This window comes from Oryx dammah, unplaced genomic scaffold (genome assembly GCF_014754425.2).
Source record: "Oryx dammah isolate SB20612 unplaced genomic scaffold, SCBI_Odam_1.1 HiC_scaffold_16, whole genome shotgun sequence".
Taxonomy (NCBI): Eukaryota; Metazoa; Chordata; class Mammalia; order Artiodactyla; family Bovidae; genus Oryx; species Oryx dammah.
This window is the reverse complement of record NW_024070200.1, coordinates 47719036-47739369: the sequence shown is the minus strand read 5'-3', so window position 1 is coordinate 47739369 and position 20334 is coordinate 47719036. Positions and strand designations below refer to the sequence as shown.

At 48.3% G+C, this 20334-nt stretch overlaps 2 protein-coding genes across 2 annotated transcripts in view; both read right to left on the bottom strand.

Moving 5' to 3' along the window:
* The window catches only part of LOC120875626 (AP-3 complex subunit sigma-2), a 42278-nt gene extending 36663 nt beyond the window's left edge, over positions 1 to 5615 (bottom strand). The window contains exons 1-3 of the mRNA XM_040257552.1: positions 5463 to 5615; positions 830 to 921; positions 28 to 139 (exon numbers count right to left, since the gene is read on the bottom strand). Coding sequence (XP_040113486.1) covers positions 28 to 139; positions 830 to 921; positions 5463 to 5531 — 273 coding nt within the window. The 5' untranslated portion in view covers positions 5532 to 5615. The remainder of the gene's footprint in view (positions 1 to 27; positions 140 to 829; positions 922 to 5462) is intronic.
* Positions 5616 to 9385: 3770 nt separating this feature from the next.
* Positions 9386 to 17774, bottom strand: LOC120875627 (arpin). The gene is made up of 6 exons (XM_040257553.1): positions 17566 to 17774; positions 16253 to 16328; positions 12789 to 12921; positions 11592 to 11798; positions 11000 to 11163; positions 9386 to 10172 (listed from the first exon to the last, which is right to left on the bottom strand). Exons 1-6 carry the CDS (start codon positions 17655 to 17657, stop codon positions 10164 to 10166), a joined length of 681 nt encoding a protein of 226 aa, XP_040113487.1. The 5' UTR covers positions 17658 to 17774; the 3' UTR covers positions 9386 to 10163.
* Positions 17775 to 20334: the final 2560 nt, after the last annotated feature.

The following is a 20334-nucleotide window of genomic DNA, read 5'->3' as shown; positions in this document are numbered from 1 at the left end:
GCTACCATCATTACCTGCTACACATACCTGGATGAGGTCCAAGATCCCAAGTTCACTCTCTGAGGAATCCACACAAAATACAAAGTAGAGGGTAGCATAATGCCGATAAATCAGTTTGTAGTCAGAGCCACCAATCAAACTGTGGAAGATGGGAAACATTTAAAAGCTTGTATTTGAATTGAACATATCAAAGAGAAGCTCTGTGCCAAGGAATGAAAACGGGCCCAAAAGAAAGCAGGAGGGTAGGCCAAACAATAGGCCATCTCCACCAGGTGAAGGACAACCAAATTTGGCAGAGGTGCCTAAAGCCATTTTACTTCATTTTTTCTTCTAACCATCCTCCCAGGATGGAGAAGGTAATGGCACCCCACTCCAGTACTCTTGCCTGGAAAATCCCATGGATGGAGGAGTCTGGTAGGCTGCAATCCCTGGGGTCTCGAAGAGTCGGACATGACTGAACGACTTCACTTTCACTTTTCACTTTCATGCACTGGAGAAGGAAATGGCAACCCACTCCAGTGTTCTTGCCTGGAGAATCCCAGGGACGGGGAGCCTGGTGGGCTGCCGTCTATGGGGTCGCACAGAGTTGGACACAACTGAAGTGACTTAACAGCAGCATCCTCCCAGAAACCAAACATATAAATATCTGAAGCATAATCATTTAATAGCTTCCCAAACAGAGCTGAGTCTCTCCCTGAGCAGACTATGATCAGCTCAGCTCAACTGCATCAGATACTCACCAGACACTTAAGCACTGCCTGAAGAAGCAATAATGGCATGATAAAGGCCACCCGAAACTGGATATATGGGGAGAAAACTGATGATTTACCTTCCACCCTCCAAGAAGTTACAGATGTTGTCATCCCGCTTGAGAACTAGATGAAAGGTCTCTCGAACAATCTGCTGCTGAATTTCTTCTGGCTATGGAATAAAAGAAATAAAGCGAGTCAGTGGAAAAGCCTGAAAAACTATATCCCTTCCAAACAGGAATGATCTGAACATTTGGTACCAGCTTCCTGAAAAGACAGAAATGATGAGTAAAGGAAAAATAAAAGGAGAAGCTATAGAAAATGGAAAAGGCTCTATTACAGGAAATAGAATAGGGTATATTTACCTAGATATCTAGTCCCTAACCATTACTGTCCTGCTAGGTGAGCTGATATTTCTCATACAAGGTCAAAGAATTCTCATACAAGGTTAAAGAATACCTAGAAGGCACAGTCCTGAAACATTTTGTATTACTCTAGAAAACATCTGCTGCTGAGTCGCTTCAGTCGTGTCCGACTGTGTGTGACCCCATAGATGGCAGCCCACCAGGCTCCCCCCGTTCCTGGGATTCTCCAGGCAAGAACACTGGAGTGGGTTGCCATTTCCTTCTCCAATGCATGAAAGTGAAAAGTGAAAGTGAAGTTGCTCAGTCGTGTCCGACTCTTCGAGACCCCATTGACTGCAGCCCACCAGGCTCCTCTACCCATGGGATTTTCCAGGCAAGAGTACTGGAGTGGGATGCCATTGCCTTCTCCGAGAAAACATCTATGCCAGGACAAATAACAAATGTCAATAGATCTACCACTGTAAGGAAGTCAAGATGTAATCATGCACATGTTTTAAAAACCTGCATGAGAGTCCCTTGGACCGCAAGGAGATCAAATCAGTCAATCCTAAAAGAAATCAATCCTGAATATTCATTAGAAGGACTGATGCTGAAGCTGAAACTCCAATACTTTGGCCACCTGATGCGAAGAACGGACTCACTGGCAAAGAGCCTGATGCTGGGAAAGACTGAAGGCAGGAGGAGAAGGGGACAACAGAGGATGAGATGGTTGGATGGCATCAACGACTTGATGGACATGAATTTGAGCAAGCTCTGGGAGCTGGTGATGGACAGGGAAGCCTGGCATGCTGCAGTCCATGGGGATGCAGAGTTGGAAACAACTGAGCGACTAAACTGAACTGAATACCGGTAATACAGACATTATATATAAGATGCTGTGTGACCAACAAAGTACTACTGAGAAAGCAGAAAATATTCTATTGAGAGATTTGAATCTTGAACAACTGCAGAACTATAAACAGCTTTTTTCACTTACTATTCACTTACTACACACCAGAAAGCTCAAATGTGATGGGATCTCTTGATGACCCACATTTGATTTCTATTTATACATATGAGGTTCATATTAAGTATGTTAAAAAAAAAAGGATATGGAGAAATCAGTTATTAAAACAAAAACAGGGACTTCCCTGGCAGTCTTGTGGTTAAGACTCTGAACTTCCACTGCTAGGGGTGTGGATTCAAATTCCTAGTTGGGGAACTATGGCCCACATGTCTCTCGGCCAAAAAAAAAAAAGACAAAATTAAAAGCTCTAGACCAGTGCTCTCAAATCTCAATGTATAATGGGATTTTCCCAGCAGTCCAATGGTTAGGACTCTGCGCTTTCACTGCCAAGGACACAGGTTCAGTCTCTGGCAGGGGAACTAAGATATCTCAAGCGAGGTGTCTCAGCCAAAAAAAAGCAACAACAACTACTCAGTGAGTTTGAATAATGAATCACCTGGAAATACTGTTAAAATGCAGGCTAATTTAGTAGGTCTGGGGTAGGTCCTGAGACTTCAGTTCTAACAAGTTTCCAGGTAAGAAGAAGGCTGCTGATCTGAGAACCATTTTGAGTAGCAAAGCTTAAGAAAACCATCAGACTGGACTTACCCTTGGAGTCAGAAAATAAACTCAAGTAACATTAACCCCTTTCCCTCTACAGCACTGAATTTAGGCTAGAAGTGGTTGGTTATTTAAAAGAAACAGAAGAAAAATGAGGAAACATCATTGTGGAGCAATTACTTTTCATAACTTTGACTTACACAGGTACACAGTGGCTCTCCATATTTAATGAATGGATGAATAATAAAAACTTGCTAATAACTGGTCACTGTAAGTTTAAGTAAATCAATCACTATTTTTTGGTTTCCATTTAAAAGAACTCACAAAGTTCACAGATGCCAGGATGCTGTAAATGTTTAACTCTGTGTACCCAGAAATACAAAACACGCTAAGCACCAGCATTTTTAAGCCAAAAAAAAATCTTGAAAACTAAAGTCTTTTATCTGACTGTACCGGGAAGTGATGGTAGTCAGTGGGTAAGCAGTATGAAATGGTGAGGCTACCTAATTTCTAATTCAACAAAATAGTAAATTACCAAATGTTTACAGCTGTCAGTGATTTTCATAATCCTTCATATCTTTTAGTACTTTGCAGTTTCCAAGGTTATTTTCACTGAGGAGCTAATTTAGTTCTTAAAAATCCTATGCTCTCCAAAGAAGACATACAAATGTCAGTAAGGGGACGAAAAAAATCAGTCATTAGAAAAAAACCAAAACCACAAGGAGAATCTACTTAACACCTACTAAAATGTCTTTGATCAAAACGATAATAGAAAATGTTGACAGAGAGGTAGAAAAATTAGAATTTAAAAAAATATTTATTTTTGGCTGCGTTGAGTCTTAGTTGCAGCATACAGGCTCAGTAGTTGTGGCATGGGCTTAGTTGCCCCAGGGCACATGGGATCTTAGATCCCCAATCAAGGATTCAACCTGAGTCCCCTCCACTGGAAGGCGGATTCTCAACCTCTGGACCATCAGGGAAGTCCCAAGCTGTACTTCTTATATATTGTTGATAGGAACGTAAAATGGCATAGCCACTTTAGAAAGCAGTTTGGCAGTTCATCCAAATGACAACTACAAAGTCACTATGTGACTCAGTAATTCTACTCCGAGACACATACCCAAGAGAAATGAAAATACACACTCACACAAAAAGCTTGTACATGAATGTTTATAGCAGAATTATTCACAAGAGCCAGAGGTAGAAACAGCATCTGATGAATGGATAATCAAAATGTGATAGATCCATTCAATGCGATATGTGCCAAGTCACTTTACTAGCGTCTCAATACAACCGTGTGGACAGTAGCCCACCAGGTTCCACCATCCATGGGATTTCCCAGGCAAGAATACTGGAGTGGGTTGCCATTTCCTCCTCCAGGGGATCTTCCCCACCCAGTCACTGAACCCAGGTCTCTTATGTCTCCTGCATAGGCAGGCAGGTTCTTTATCACTAGCACCACCTGGGAAACCTATCTATGGAATGTAACTTGGCAATAAAAAGGAATAAAGAACTGGTAACACTACAACATGGATGAACCTTGAAAACATACTAAAAGAAAGAAGTCAGTAATAAAAGCCCACATATTGTATGATTCCATTTTTCAATGTCCAGAACAGGCAAATTTAGAGAGAGAGAAAACACATCATTGGTTGCTTAAGACTAGGGGAATTGAGGAGGAAATACAGGATAATTGCTAATGGGTAGGGATTCCTTTTGGGGATAATGAAAATATTCTAAAATTGTGGTGACGGTTGCATAACTTTTAAAGTAGTAAAAACCATTCCATGTATATTTTTAAAAGGTGAACTGTAGGTATGTAACATATCACAATAACACTTTTAAAAACCTGAGAAAAACTGACCTACAAATGCAAACTGAACAGTTACTGAATGTTAATGTAAATCAATATGACTTAATAAGCACCAAGCTATTAAATTCTATTTAAAAGGTACCCAAAAAAATTTCTTTCATTTCTATTCATTCTATTTAACAAGAGGAAATAAAGTCTGAAAGAGGTTTGTTAACTTGACACAAGGGTAAAAAAAAAAAAAAAGGTGTTGCTGAGGCCTGAACGTAAGTTTTCTGACACTTTCCCCTTTATGGTTTTCTCAGTCCACCAATTATGTACGTAACATTTTGAAACCTAGCCACGAAGAAATAAAACGTCGGGGTGCAGGAGGCAAATGATGTTGCTTGTTTTTTCAGAGGAACGTCTTTGGAAAATTCGAACTTGCATTATCACTCACTGAGCCCTCACGCGGCAGCATTTATAATTTCTCAATATTTCCCACTTTGAAACTTTCTTCAATTCTACAGAACGAAAGATGTCTAGTCCCTGGGCACTTCTAGCCTACACTGAAGTAAAATAATTCCAAAAAAGCATTTTTCAAATCCTCTGGCTAAAGCAAAACCATTAAAAAGCTGTATATTTCTTCCTCCTCGGGAAACTGCGTTTAGCGACCAACAAGATTAATAAGACTTCGTTCAAGCTGTCAAGGAGGCACACCCCCATCACCATTGAAAGTGCCCCGAGACTCTGGGAGAAGTGTCCCAGAATGGCACAGAAACGTCGGGGTCCAGGAAGAGGGAGGAAAGAGCCGGTGAGGCGGGGCGTGGGACCCAAGGCCTGAGACTGGAAGAGTCCTTCCGGGACTTGCCGTCCGCGGAAGGCTGAGTCTGGGGTCACTCATGTCGCCGGACCCCGAGGTCAGCGGGCGGCGCCCGCGAGCGCCGTACGGCCCCCAAAAAGGGAAGGGGGCGCAGGCGCCCTGAAAGGACGTGACGAAGCTGCGCACTCACGAAACGCTGGTAGAAGCGGACCAGCCGCGGCTTCCCGTGGTTATTGAAAACCAGAATCGCCTGAATCATCTTTGCCCGCCACGCTCCTTTCACCACCGGCTGCTTCCAGAGAGCCTCTCCTTCCGCCACAACAAGGACGCTTCCGGCTGGTGCGCTGCTGAGAGTGGTCCCCGGAAACATGTCCCGGCGCCCAGGGGCCTGACCACGAAGAGTCCGGCTTTCCGGCAAGCCTTGGAGGAAGGCTCTCTAGGATGGGCGGCTGGATGGCGGCGAAAGACTGCTGCGTACACCGAGGCTGGGGAGGGCCGTCACCTTGGCCGGCGTGGGTTGCCCACTCAGGGCCTGGCCAGGACGCGAACGCGGCTCTCTGCCCTTTGTCTAGAGTGACTGCTTGACGCAGAATCTCCTGCGCAAAGCCGAGCCCGTCGGAAAAGGATGGGATGGAAAAGCAGAAACCGCGAAAGCAGCCGCGCTCCCAGGTGAAGACGAAGCGGGCGCCTCCCTTTGTCGGGGTCTGCGATAACACGCACGGTCATGCCTTTCGCTTGACACTGCAGAACGTTCCGAACATTAGGGAACATCTTTACTTTTTGGTATTACAAACAGTGCTGTAGTGAATTACATATGTGCCTCCTCGTGCAAAAGGGCTGTCTCTCCATGGTAGATAGCGAATGGTGGAATTAAGGGATCTTTAATGCAGTTCCTTTTAAAAGGTACCTGCGACCCCAAATTGGTAGGGTTTGTATTTTCTTTTAATACCTTAGTGGGGGGTGAATGGAGCACGTCCTTATATTGCAGATAGAGCTGCAAATGGGAATTAGCTGCCCAAAGGACTGTTGACAATATGTATAAAAAAGCCTTTAAAATATATTGAGCATTAGACCCAGCATTTGCAGTTTAGAATTTATAATAAAACGACTGTGGATGTGTGACAAGATTTACCCTCAGGAACGTGCATCTCAGTGGTCTTATTTCGGGGGAAGTGGGAAGCAACAACTCATTATTCCAAAATGAGAAATTGGTTAAATGCATTGATCCACGTGCATACGAGAAATGTTAACGTTACAAAAAATCATGTTGTGAAAGGTTTATGGTCTAGGGAAATGTTCATGGCATAGCTGTGAGTGGAAAGATTACACGAAGTATATACAGGGACACTGTACTTTGTAAAAGTATATACACCAAAGGTCTTGCCTGGTGGCTCAGTGGTTAAGAATCCACCTGCCAAGCAGGAGAGGCAGGTTTGATCCCTGGGTGAGGAAGATGCCCTGGGGGAAAAATGGCAATCCATTCCAGTATTCTTGCCTGGAAAATTCCACGGACAGAGGAGCCTGGCGGGCTATAGTCCATGAGGTTGAAAAGAGTCGGACATGACTTAGCAACTAAACAGCAGCAGCAGCATAGCTACTAATATATAAATTTTTTATGTTTGTAAATCAATTTTTTAATGGAAAAGTTTTTAAAATATGGAAAATGGTTATATTTAAAATGTAACTGACCAACCCAAAAGACCCTCCCCCTCAGTAATAAATGGGCAAAGGAACTGAATAACAAACAAGGATATACATCTAGGAAACAGAGATGAAAAAAATATTTAAGCTCACTATTAATGGGGGAGAAGGCTAATTAAAGTGTTAACTTTAAAATTAAAGTATTATTTTCACCTTATCAATTTTTAAAATATTATCACATCCAAATCTGGCAAGAGTAGCATGAAAATAGTCCTTTTCTGCCTTGCTGGTGAGATAATTTAGTAAAGCAACCTGGCAATATGACAAGATCTTTACAAAGAATCCCTAGATTTCCAGTAATCTGACTCCTGGGAATCCATCCCTAAGGAAATGACCCCCAAATATAGTCAAAGGGGAGGGGCAGGCGGGTGAGAGAACTATATAACTTAAAATAGCTCTTTACACAACTCCAAATAGGGATCAATTAACTACCCAAATTTTGGAAAATGACAGAACTATTAAGGCTGCTGCTGCTGCTTAGTTGCTTCAGTCCTGTCCAGGCTCCTCTGTCCCTAAGATTCTCCAGGCAAGAATACTGGAGTGGGTTACCATGACCTCCTCCAGGGGAACCTTCATTAAGGCAATCAATCTTAAAAACAACAGAATGAAGACTATGTAGCAATATAGACAACCGTTATATAATCAGTTGAAAAAGGATTATCAAATTTTATGTGTTGGTGTAATATTGCAGTAACCATGTACAGAAATTGTATATTCCAATGTTGGGCCACTCCCCTATCTCCATGGCTTTGTAGGTCCTTTTCTCTTGCTGAAAAGTCCCTTTCCACCAGCCTGCCTGAATATCTTTCCATCTCCTCTGCCGCTGCTATAGACCAGATCACTCTAGGCTCTCACCCCCGCCACAGCAGCAGTCTCCTATCTGGGCTCATTGCCTTCAGTTTCTCTGCAGTCAAGCAATCTTTGAAATATACAAATCAGATCATATTATTCTCCCTGGGATTACTGGCTTCCAAGATATTAAGGATATGTCCTAAAACATCAACACTTAACATGCTGAAGATGCCATGCCTGACCTCCAGCCTCTCCTCCAATGCAGTTCCACTCCCATTACTCTCTGAGCTCCAGCCATGATGGCCTTTTCCTCCCAGGAGCCCGTCCCCAACCTGCTGAGACCCTGGAACCTAGCTGTTGCCCCGGGCTTCCCCGATTGACACACCATGCCTGCTTATTTAGGATGGTGGCCTGCCCACAAGAGCTTGCCCTACCCTTTGGGCAGCAGGATGCCCCCCGTGGGTGCCTCTCCCCAAGTCAGTGTCCCCAGTCCTCCTCCTGTTTAAGCCCTCCCTGGCCACCACATGCTTGAGGTCCCAGCATGCTCAAGGTGAGCCAGCCCCATTCAGGCACAGGACACTAGGGAAGCAGCTTCTATAGTAGCTGGAATGAGAGAACAAGATGTGAACTGAGACAAGGGCAGCAAGATCAGAAGAGACTCAGGAGCGCTCCAGCCACCTGTAACTTCAGTCAAAGTGAAGTGTTAATCCCAAGCCTCACAGCCATATTGTTGAGTCCAGGCTCAAATATACAGGGAGGCAAATGACAGTTTGAACCATGATAATACATGCTGGGACCTCAACCATGAAAACCATATGAAAAAAAAAAGGAAATAATAATCACCTGTGCCTCTTGGGATGGTTGTAACAAGTAAAACACTGCAAGTGCTTGGCACAAGTATTAGAACCAAGAGGCCCTCCTCAGTCAGTGACTATAATTATCATTACAGAAAGCATCTAGTGTTGTGTTTGACCCATTAGGGGACTTTGTTAGTTTACCATCACCCCCTTTTCCCGGAGGCAAGCAGGATCTACATTCTAAGTCCCTACCTGTTCTTAGGATATGCAGATTTCAACACCTGATCTCTTCATTGATGTGGATGTGGGCATATTGCCCCGCAAGATAATGTTCATGATCAAAAGCATATGGCTTGGGGACTTCCCTGATGGTCCAGTGGTTAAAACTCTGAGCTCCCAATGCAGAGAATGTGGGTTCGATCCCTGGTGGGGGCACTAAGATCCCACATGCTGTGTGGTGTAGCCAAAAAAAAAAAAAAAAGATATAGCTGTCTTCTTATAGGGAGGTTGCTCAGTTTATCGGAGAAGGCAATGGCACCCCACTCCAGTACTCTTGCCTGGAAAATCCCATGGATGGAGGAGCCTGGGGGGCTACAGTCCATGGGGTCGCACAGAGTCGGACACGACTGAGCGACTTCACTTTCACTTTTCACTTTCATGCATTGGAGAAGGACATGGCAACCCACTCCAGTGTTCTTGCCTGGAGAATCCCAGGGACGGGGGAGCCTGGTGGGCTGCCGTCTATGGGGTCGCACAGAGTCGGACACGACTGAAGCAACTTAGCAGCAGCAGCTCAATTTATACCTAATAATAAAATAGTCAGTGTAGAGGAATCCTTTCCTGAAATTTTACTCATTCATAAAAAATTCTCAAGGTACAAAACAAGAAAGAACGGTGTTATCCAAAATGTGGCGTGTGGCCTGGCGGAGGGAGTCAGAGAGAAGGAGACAAGCTAGCCATGCCTATGAACGAGCTCAGCCTCCGTAAAAAGAGCATCCTCAGGAAAACAGCCAAGGGAGGTCAGGAGACAGGAACCCCCAAGGTAGCAGAGAACCAGAGGAAGAAAAAGAACTGGCAGTTCTGGGGGCCGAGAAGGGCACGAGGGAAGAGGAGGCTTGAGCAGGAGGGCAGAGGCCCCCAAAACAGAGTACTGGAGAGGAGGACAGCTGCAGAGGAAAGCAGGAGATAGGACAGAAGGAGGCCAACTTCTCGGAGCCACTCTGCGTACAGATGAAGGATTGCCCCCAGTTCTGCTGCCAGTCCAGATCTTCTGACTGCCCCGGGGGGGCTGCCCCCTGCCTGCCTCCACAAACAAGGCTGCCGCTCAGGGCAAGGGCCCCCATGAAAATGTCTGGGGAAGGCTAGACTCACAGCCAGGGAGTGACCCTCCATGAGCCACAGCCTGGTGCCCCACGGCTAACATCAGGGTCTTAGGTTTGATTTTAGCAGAGCTTGTTTGAAGAGTATATTCCATGGCGGCCGCAGGGAAAAACCAGGTAAGGCTTGGTGGATCTGCTCCCCTGAGCTCCAGAGTGAAAGCTGATGGAAGAAATGCTCAATGATGCCGGTGGGTCCGGGAGGTACCCCATCTCTCCCTGACCTCAGTCGTCCTAGAGGTAAAGAGAGATAACAGAGTGTATTTCATAAACGTCTTCTGTTGTCATCAAACAAGGGTTTGCTCGAGTGGGGCCCTCGGCTGCCTCCCTTGGCCTCATCTCATTAGCATTGGCCCAGGGAGCCAGCCTGGCAATTCCCATTGTTTTATAGTCCAAGACTCGCTTTATTAAGACAAAAGGGAATCCATTTCCTCTATCTGCCCCTGTTTTCTCTGGCTAATGTCTTCACTTCATCAGCTAGATAGCCCGTTTTTTTGAGACTTGGTTTTAAACGTTCAATTTGGGAGTCTTGACACCAATTCAAATCTTCGGGTGAAATACAGCTCAAAAAACCAAATCAACTGTGAATTGGTTGAGGATCAACTAGAGGGCTGACCTTGGAGCCAAAAAAACTATTAAGGTCCAAGTCAGCCATTTTCCAGCCACTCTGGGCAGGAAGCCCAGAACAGAGTTGGGGGAAATGTTCATACAGCGGCTCAACACGGCTAATGTATTCACTTGAAGCGGAAATGTTTGGAGCCTTCCTGGCATTAAGTCTCCTTGCTTCCCCTCTGCGCTCTCTTTTTCCTGTCCTTTACTTTTATAAATCTGTGGGGCTCTCTTGTTGATTGGCACAGTTCAGGCCCACCAGGAAGAAAGGTCCCTTCATGTCTTGAGGGACTTTTTATCAGGCTCACACTCAGGAAGTCCACCAAAGCTGGGAGTAAAGTTACGTTGCTGTCTCTTTCTGCTACCACCCAACCGCAACCAGTCCATACAAAACTCCCGCCAAGAGAGAAAGCACACCAACGCCAGGCCCACAGCCGTCTCTCTGGACCTACCCACTCCTCATCCGCCGCGCCATCCCCCTGCTCTCGGGTCTCACTTGCAGCCCCCTCCGAAGACTTCTGGGCCATGATGTTGTCTGTCCAGGATGCTCCCGTCTTCCCATTGCCAGCGAAATTACACTTGGTCACTGTTCCAGCCTCAAGTTTGGCTAAGGAATCTGAAAGGAGAAGTTCACAATTCCCTCAGACTCCCTTCCTTTCCCTCAGAATTCCCTCACACTGTCTGGCCTCTCTCTCCACATGGTGGAAACCTAGTGGGGCCCAGCCCTTCTGCTGGGGTCCTCTAGGCCTGAGTGTGCTCAGGGAGCCCCTGGAGGGGACCCCAGATAGCAGAGGTCACCCACAGGAACCAGAGGATTGAGCAGCACCCCAGGATCCAGAACGTCCAGGCTGTTGCCCCCAGGCCACTTGTCCAGGGAACTGAGAAATCAATCTCAAGGGGTCATGTCTGCAGGGAGGCCGGACCTGACCTGCTCCGTGAGCCCTAAGCAGGAGGGGTAGGGGGCCCTCAGACAGGAAGCCAGGAGCCCCCCCCGCCCGAGGCCATACAGGGACATCAGGCCACAGCGAGGGCTGCACTGCTCACCCAGGAAGGGGCCGTCGCCTCGAGTTTTCAGCCGTACCCCAGCCCCGAGCTCGAGCTCCATGGCTTCCATCTCTGACTCAGGCATCCAGAAGGCCACTGTCTCAGCGGGGGTGAGGCTCTCTGTCAGCGCAAGCAGCTCCGGCTTATTCACCAGCCCCTTCAGCGCCTCAGGCGTCAGTCTGTCCGAGTCACCCTTGGCTTCCACCTCTGCAGTGTAAACGTGAAGTGTGCAATAAATGCCCTCTGCCAGCTGTCCCCGTGGGCTTCCACCAGCACAAGGTGGTCATTACCAGAGTACCAGCAAGCACTCTGGGAGGGCTCTTTAGAAGCCAGCTGAGAGCTGACTGTTGTACCTGCTCACAAACACCCGCGCTCCCATCCTGCCCCTGCTCATCAAGGAGCGCATGCAGAGGATTATGGGTAAGGGCTCTGGAGCCAGGCTGCCTGGTGTACATCTGCTTTACATGCTGTGTGACCACAGGCAAGTTACTTAACCTCTCTGTGCCTGACAAATAGGGTGAAACGTGATACCTACCCGATGGGACTGACATGAGGTGTAAAAGAGCTAGTGTACATAAAGTGCTTAGCGTGAGGCCCAGCACACAGCAAACCCTCAGCAGGTGTCAGTATTTTTACTGTCTCTATTTACAAAAGAGAAAGGGCTTAGAGAGGTTAAGTGATTTGCCCAAGGTTACACAGCTAGTCGGCGGAGGAGGCAGAATTCAAGCCCTTCACACAATTCTGCCTTCCCAGGGACCAGGCAGAGGTCTCCCCTGGCTGGGATGGGGTCTGCTGGAACCAGCAGCAAATTTGGATGGTCCTCAGATTCTCTACTGGCCTGCTTATCCTGGCCTGGGCAGAGCACAGGGGCTCAGCCAGGGTTCCAACAGCCTCTCACTGCCTACCCTGGAAATCCCAAATCTGCTGATCTCAGCTTGGGGGTGGGGAGAATGATTCCACCAGACTGCAGGAGACAAGAGGCGCTGGGAAGGCAGCAGGCCCTCAGCACTGAAGCGGGGCACTGGGGACCCTCTGAGTGAACGGAGGGCAAGAAGAGTCCAGCCATTTGTCCCTCAGACCAGACACGGACTTCAATCATGCTGAGAAGACACTTTGTGGCGCCTAAGAGACCTCTGGAAGCAAAGGAAGGCCACAGTGTAGGACAGCCCCGGGGCAGGAAGGGCAGAGGGTACCTACTGTAAGAGGACATGAGGAAGCCTGTGTTCACCTTCCTGGTGGCGCTGAAGTTGGGCTCAATTTCATTTCCCTTGGGGTCAAACTTTCGGCGATGGATGCGACTCGGCCGGATATACAGCACGTAGTAGCGCTCCTGGGGCCAAGCAGAGAGTGAGGGGCTGTTCACTCCCTTCACCCCACAATGCACACACTCCCCACGTGCTCCGGCTGCAGCCCCCCAGCCTCACTCTCTACCCTAGAATCCCACCTTGGCTCCAAAAGATATTCAAGCTGCCCAGAGGGCCACCACTCCCAATAATCATTCATTCATTCATATGTTGAGTAGAGCGTGTGCCACACGTGATGAACCATGGCCACACGCCCGCGAGAGGGCAGGCTCAGAGCCCAACCCCACAGCCTCCACACGGTCAGAGCCAGAAAGAATAGGAAACCATAATGCAAAGACCCCAGATACCACGAAGCAGGAGTAGTAGTTGCCAAGATGCCACAAAAAGGGCACTGAGATGGAGTTCTGAGTGAGGGCTGCCACTGTTCCCCTTCCAACAAATGTGGGTCCTGCAGCATGTGACGCTTAGCCTCAGTTTCCCCTGTTGCCTGGAGACAACGTGAGGTCTATGTTCAGGCATGTTGTAAGGATTCAAGAGATAACAAAGGAGCAAGCACCGTGTAAACATGAAGTGTGCAATACATGCTGTCTGCCAGCTGTCCTAATCAAAACAGGAGACGACAACGTTGTAAACCAACTATACATCAAGAAAATTTTAAATAAACACTATGATCCAAAACAAAAACTAGAGACTGAAGAAGAGGAAACCACCACCTGGGACAAACAGGGAAGGCAAGTTCTCATAGTGTGGAGAAACCTGCAACTGTGCGAGTAAGGGTGTAGGAAGGATTTTAAAGGCCTGGACAGGCTCATAAGACAAAAGTCAAGGTCCCATGTGGATGTCTGAACAGCAGAGGGGCCTTGGAAGCCTCATGGGAGTCTGAGCTGCAGAAGCACGTGGGGGATGATGTAAGACAGGCCTTGAGTTGACATCTGGAGTTTGGGTATTACATGGCAGACCAGAGGGAATCCTGAAAGGTTTCTAAACAGCACCTAGACTATGACAGATATCTTTCAGGAGACCAGCAGGCTGCAGGGCAGGGATGGGCGCTGGGTGCAGCCAGAAGGCAGGAGAGGGGGCGCAAGGTTTAATCAGGACAGGCTGAGTTCCTAAGGGCCCATGTGGGGACATGGAAGGGGAGGTGTGACATGGTCAAGGTAGGAAACCTGTAGGACCAAGCATTATCCACTTGGGGGAGGGCTGGAGGAGACTGGAGGCTTGCAGGCTGGTGGTTGGGGGCATATAGTGATTGTTATTAGGAACGAGGAGGAGGAACGAGGAGGTTTGGAGAGGGGCTGGAGAACACCCTGCCTGCAGAGGATAGCCGGGGCAGTCCAGCCCCACATCAGCTCCTGCTGGGCTCTGCTGGGCAGGCTGGCTGGGGTTACGGACTGGGATGCTCACTCTGCTGACCCGTGTGCTAAGGAAGGGAGGGCAAAGCAAAGCATCTCCTGGCCTGAAACTAGTGCTGAGCTGGAAGCTGAGGTTCACAAGGGTTGTGGGTGAGAAACTGGCTCCAAGTAGCCACAGGCCTCTGGAACTTGCTGAGCTCAGTTCTAGAGATCAAGGAGATAAGTTGGTCAGTACATCTGGGGTTATTTGGAAGGCGGGGGGGTACAGATTCAGAACTTGTTGTTCAGTTGTTAAGTTATGTCTGACTCTTTGCAACCCCATGGACTGCAACACACCAGGCTTCCCTGTCATTCACCATCTCCCAGAGTTTGCTCAAACTCATGTCCATTGAGTCGGTGATACTATCTAATCATCTCATCCTGTCACCCACCTCTACTCCTGCCCTCAGTATTTCCCAGCATCAGGGTCTTTTCCAGTGAGTAGGGTCTTTTCCAGTGAGTTAGCTCTTCGCATCAGGTAGCCAAAGTAATGGAGCTTCAGCTTGAACGTCAGTCCTTCCAGTGAATATTCAGGGTTGATTTCCTTTAGGATTGACTGGTTTGATCTCCTTGCAGTCCAAGGGACCCTTCAAGAGTCTTCTCTAGCACCACAATTTGAAAACATCAATTCTTCAGCACTCAGCCTTCTTTAAGATCCACCTCTCACATCCATACACGACTACTGGAAAAACCATAGCTTTGACGATGCGGACCTTTGTTGGCATAGTGACGTCTCTGCTTTTTAATATGCTGTCTACGTTTGTCATAGCTTTTCTTTCAAAAAGCTTTTCAGAACTCGTGCTCAGGAAAGAAACCCTTGCTAGTAGGGGATGGTGAATGCCGGCCAGGTGTGTCCATGGACGTCTGAGATGGGGGGCGATAAAGGGTGTGCCACTAGGAGGCTGAGAGGACAAGAAGAGAAGGGCGTGGACGTGGGAGCTGAAGCCTCGGGTGGTATCAGCAAGGTAGACTTCACAGTCAAGCTGGAAACAAAGGCCCAGAACACACAGCAACCCTCCCACCTCAGGGTTCCACCCTCATGCACACGCGAATGTCCAGGTCCACACTGGTGACCTGCTTTATAAAAATCCAGCATTCCAAAACACTCAGCCACACAGGGATATTAAAAGATGAGCAAGGGAATACTTCCACTGCAGGGAACCCGGGTTTGATCCCTGGTCGGGAACTAAGATCCCCGCAAAATGAGCTATATATGGACCAAAAAAAAAAAAGAATGCGAAAGCCCTGCTAAGATATTCACTCCTCTACAGATGGAGTTGCTTCAGGGCTCCTTCTGAAAGCAGACTCCGACAGTACATTTAAAGTAATTCAACTCCAAACAGCTCAAGGTACACATGATTCCCCAGCCACACAGCTGGTACCCCAAAGGGGAAGGCCACTGTTGATCTCGCACCCATACAGGCAGGTACCTTTGCTCTGACCTTGTTCATCAGGTCCGGAAGCAGTGGGAACCACCAGACCAGCAGAGCGGGGCCAGGCCCTCAGCCCAGAGCCACTCATCCTGCCTACCCAGAGAAGTTCCTGGCTTTCTAGTTCTGTTCCATCGGGAGACAGGACCTCTTCAGAGGGCTTTCCAGCCCACTCAGAACCCACAGCTTGAGTCCTGAACCACTGACCTCACCCCATTCTGCTCTCAGCCCTCCCAGTCCTGGCCCCAAACACACCCCTGGGTTTAGGGCCTGGTCTGTCTTCTCATCAGGAACCCAGTCCCCACCCCCCACCCTGGTCTGTCTGCCACCCAACACAGCCCTACTGATCCCTTCCATCCGTGGCCCCTTTTGGTTGCCAGTCTCCCAGCCAACCCTCTACCTGCCCTGTGAGCCTCACAAGGAAAGAGCTGGACCCTAAGTCTTGGCACTGGCAGGGTCAAGCAGAGGGAGATACCCTGGTGGGTGGGAACCCTGAAGCCAGTGCCCTGAGGGGCCCCCCTGGGAAACATCCTCACCTTCCTGCCGTGGCCATCCGAGATGCTGTGCCGGGATACATCGAGCAGTTCTCCCTCCAGCAGGACGCCATCTCCCCTGAGGAAGAGAGAGAATGAGGGCGTCACTGGTTCTGTCGTCCTCAGGAAAGAACCACAAGTGCAATGGCCCCACCTGCAGGGCGTCACTATGACCAGAGCCTCAGTCTTCACATCCGCCCAATGAGAGTAACAACCACCTCACTTGCTTCTATGAGGGTGACATACGACTACCTACCTGAAGGTGCTTTGTAAACTATTAAGCGTTTACAAAATACACAGAACTTTACTTTTTTACGTAACCAAATTTGGGGGTGGGGTTCTAAGGTCTAAGCTGCTATAAAGTATCTTCCCTTTTCACCTGTTTTAAAGCACTTTCATATTTCTGTTCTCATTCTTATCCATTTTTAGAATGGAGAAACCCAGACTCAAGTTTCCTGAGAAGCCCAAGGTCACAGGGTCCCTCATTGAGAGGAACTGGACCCTCCCTTCCCAATTCCAGTTTTCATAAAAGCAGAACCTAGGGACTTCCGCCTTCGGAACTATGGAAATGGAAGAGGGGTGGGGGCAACTGAAGGGATGGGAATGAAATGAAACCTCCCTGGACCTTACCCGTCCCTACCCACCCCCGTTAAGCCCTTCATTCTTTGGTGGTGGTTGTTGGTTGTTCAATAGCTAAAGTCGTGTCCGACCTTTGGCGACCCCATGGACTGCAGCGCGCCAGGCTTTCCTGTCCTTCACCGTCTCCCGGAGTTTGCTCAGACTCCTTTCTTTAGGTTTTTGTCATTGCAAGTGGAATGGCCCATTCGTTCTCATAACCTCCGGGTCCATAGTGGCAGGGCTGGGCCCTCCCGATCCAACAGGCCACCGGGCAGGCCTTGCGCTCCCCCAGCCCTTCCAGGCCGCCTCCCACCCGCTATCCCCGTCCCCGCCGAACACTGTCCTGGAGCTGTGCAAAGGCCTGAAGACAAGGCAAGGGCAAGTGGCGGCGCGTGGAGTCACCGGGGAGGGGGAGAGACAAAGGTGGAGGTGAGGAAGCACCGCCTTTTGAGACCCGTTTAGGAGTCGAGACCGACCGTCCGAGAGCTTCACGCCGATCGGTCTCCCTGGGGTGCGCTCCGAGGGGAACACTGTGAGAGACGATCCCGAGGCCCCGGAGGTCTTCGGCGAGCCCCGCCTTTCCTCCCACCCCCACCCCAACCCCCGCGCGCAATCAGGGAGCCTGGATTCAAAGCAGATGCTCGCGAGCCGACGGAGGCCGGGCGGGGAGGCGGTGGAGAGACGCGGGCGGAGCCTACCGCTGGTGAGAGGCAGGGTCCCAGGCCCCCGGCAGCCGCGCGCTCCGCACCGCCTTGTTGCGGAGGGCGCTGTCGAGGTAGATGCGGCTCATCCTCCCCACGGCCGCGGCGCCCTAGAGGGCTGGCAAGCCGAGCGGGCACGCGGGGCTGGGGGCAGCGCGAGGGGAAGCTTCCGGAGGACGCCCGAGGCCGGCAATTCCCGGCGGCCGGGCAGGGACTGCGCGGCCCGGCCCCGGGCGTTCCCGCGCGGGATTTAAAGGGGCCGAGCCCCATTCCTGCCCGCAGGACCCTGGTTGGTGGGAAGTGGGCTTCCGGGAGGTGGGGGTGGGATGAGGGAGAGAGCCACTCTCTTCTCTTTTCTCTCCCCGGTCCTTGTTACTAGTGCGGGACCCCTACTCCTTATACGCACAAAGGGGAAATCGAGGCTCAGAGAGCCCATAGGATCAGCTCTGATAGTATGCGTTTCCAGAGAGCAAGAATAGGAAAAAGAGAACGGCCCCTGAGGCGGCTGGGTGGTAAGTGCCGAGCTGCTCTTTTTGCCCGGGTGAGGTCTCACAGTGGCCGAGGAAGGAGTTCTTTGGATCTGTCACGAAGGAGCCTGGGCTTGGGTGTCAGATCAACTGACCTACTAAGGCTGGAATCCGCGCTGTGTGAGCTTGGGCAAGTGCCTCAACCTCTCTGAGCTTCTTACTCTGTAAAACGGGGTCCGAATCAGAGGGGTTGTAAGGGTTTAACGGCTTCCCTGATGGCTCAGTGGTAAAGAACCCTGGCCGGTAAAGAACCTGGGACACGCAGATTCGATCCCTGGGTTGGGAAGTTCCTCTGGAGAAGGAAATGGCAACACATTCCAGTATTCTGGCCTGGAGAATTCCATGGACTGAGGAGCCTGGCGGGTCCTACAGTGCACGGGGTCGCAAAGTGTCGGACACTACTGAGCAACTAAGCATGCACGCTGTGCGCTACTGTATATAAAATAGATAACTACCAAGGACCTACTGTATAGCAGAGGGAACTCTAGACAATACTCTGTAATGACCTATATGGAGAAAGAATCTAAAGAAGAGTGGGTATATGTGTATGTGAACTGATTCACTTTGCTGTACACCTGAAACACAACATTTAAATCAACTATACTCCAATAAAAATTTAAAAAGTCACTAAACCAAAATCACATTGCTGGTAAATAAAATCAGTTTTCTAACAACAACAAAAAAAAAACACCTCCCCAAGCTGATGTAAGGAACTCTCATAACTCAATAGAAAAGGCAGGGTAAATGATTTTTTAAAATAAGCCAATGAACTAAATAGATATTTCTCCAAGGAAGACATACAGATGGACAAAAGATGTATGAAAAGTGGCTAATGATCAGAGAAATGCAAACCAAAACCACAATGAGGTATCACCTCACACCTGTTAGAATGGCTATTATCAAAAAACAAAAGATAAGTGTTAGCAAGGATATGAAGAAAAGGGAACCCTTGTATGGCATTGATGGGAATGTAAATTGGTACAGCCACTATGGAAGACGTTATGGAAGTTTCTCATGAAATTAAAAAGAAAACCACCAAATGATCCAGCAATCTCACTTCTGGGTATATGCACAAGGAAACTGAAATCAAGACATCAAAGGAATGTCCACACTCCCGTGTTTCTTTCACAACAGCCAAAAAGTTGAAGCAACCTAAATGTCCATCAGTGGATGAATGGAAAAGGAAAATGTGGTATATGTGTACTATGGAATATTATTTGGGTTGAAAAAAAGAAGGAAAGCCTGCCATTTGCAGCAACATGGATGAACCTGGAAATGAAAGAAGCCAGGCACAAAAAGACAAGTAGTGTGTGATCTCATTTACATGAGGAATCTAAAATAATCAGACTCATAGAAGCAGAGAATGGAGAGGCTGTCAGGGGCTGAAAGGGGGAGGGAGAAACAGGCAGGTAGTAGTCAAAGGGCACAGTGTTTTAGGTGTACAAGATGAAAAATACCTGGAGATCTATAACTACGGAGTGCCTGTAGTTAACAAAATTATATACTTAAACATTAACTGAGGGTAGATCTCACAATGAGTGTTCTTCCACACACACACAAACACACACACACTACAAAATAATAATAAGACTTGAGGAAACTTGGAGATGACAATATGTTTACAGCATAGCTTGTAGTGATGGTTTCATGAGTGTGTACTTATCTCCAAACTCATGAAGTGTATACCTTAAATATGTACACTTTTTGTATGTCACTCATACCCGGGGACTTCCTGGTGGTCCAGTGGTTAGGACCCTGTGCTTCCAATGCAAGGGACTCAGGTTTGATCCCTGATCAGGGAATTAAGATACCACATGCTGCACCAAGGGGCAACAAACAAAGAAACCTGAATAAAATGATTTAAAAAACAAACCAACCAAAATACTCTCAGGTTGGTCACAGCCCCATGGCCAGAATACCGCCCCCACCACCTCCTTCCCCTTTCTGTATCATCTTTTTCCTTAAATGGCTCCAAATCTTCACTGCCTTTTATGGCAGCCATTAGCTATATGTGGCTATTTAAATTTAAATTTTAGTTCAGTTCAGTCACTCAATCGTGTCTGACTCTTTGCAACCTCATTGACTGCAGCACACCAGGCTTCCCCGTCCATCACCAGCTCCCAGAGCCTGCTCAAACTCATGTCCATCGAATCGGTGATGCCATCCAACCATCTCATCCTCTTCCCCTTCTCCTCTTGTCCTCAATCTTTCCCACCATCAGGGTCTTTTCAAATGAGTC

Bases quoted from the DNA above. Each gene is read 5' to 3' on its own strand.
- LOC120875627 (XM_040257553.1), bottom strand. From the start codon at position 17,657: ATGAGCCGCATCTACCTCGACAGCGCCCTCCGCAACAAGGCGGTGCGG. The intron at 12,922-16,252 runs GTGAGGATGTTT...GCTTGGCCCCAG, and splicing joins CGGATGGCCACGGCAGGAAG to GAGCGCTACTACGTGCTGTA. The intron at 11,164-11,591 runs GTGAGCAGTGCA...TTCTCCTTTCAG, and splicing joins AGGCGACGGCCCCTTCCTGG to ATTCCTTAGCCAAACTTGAG.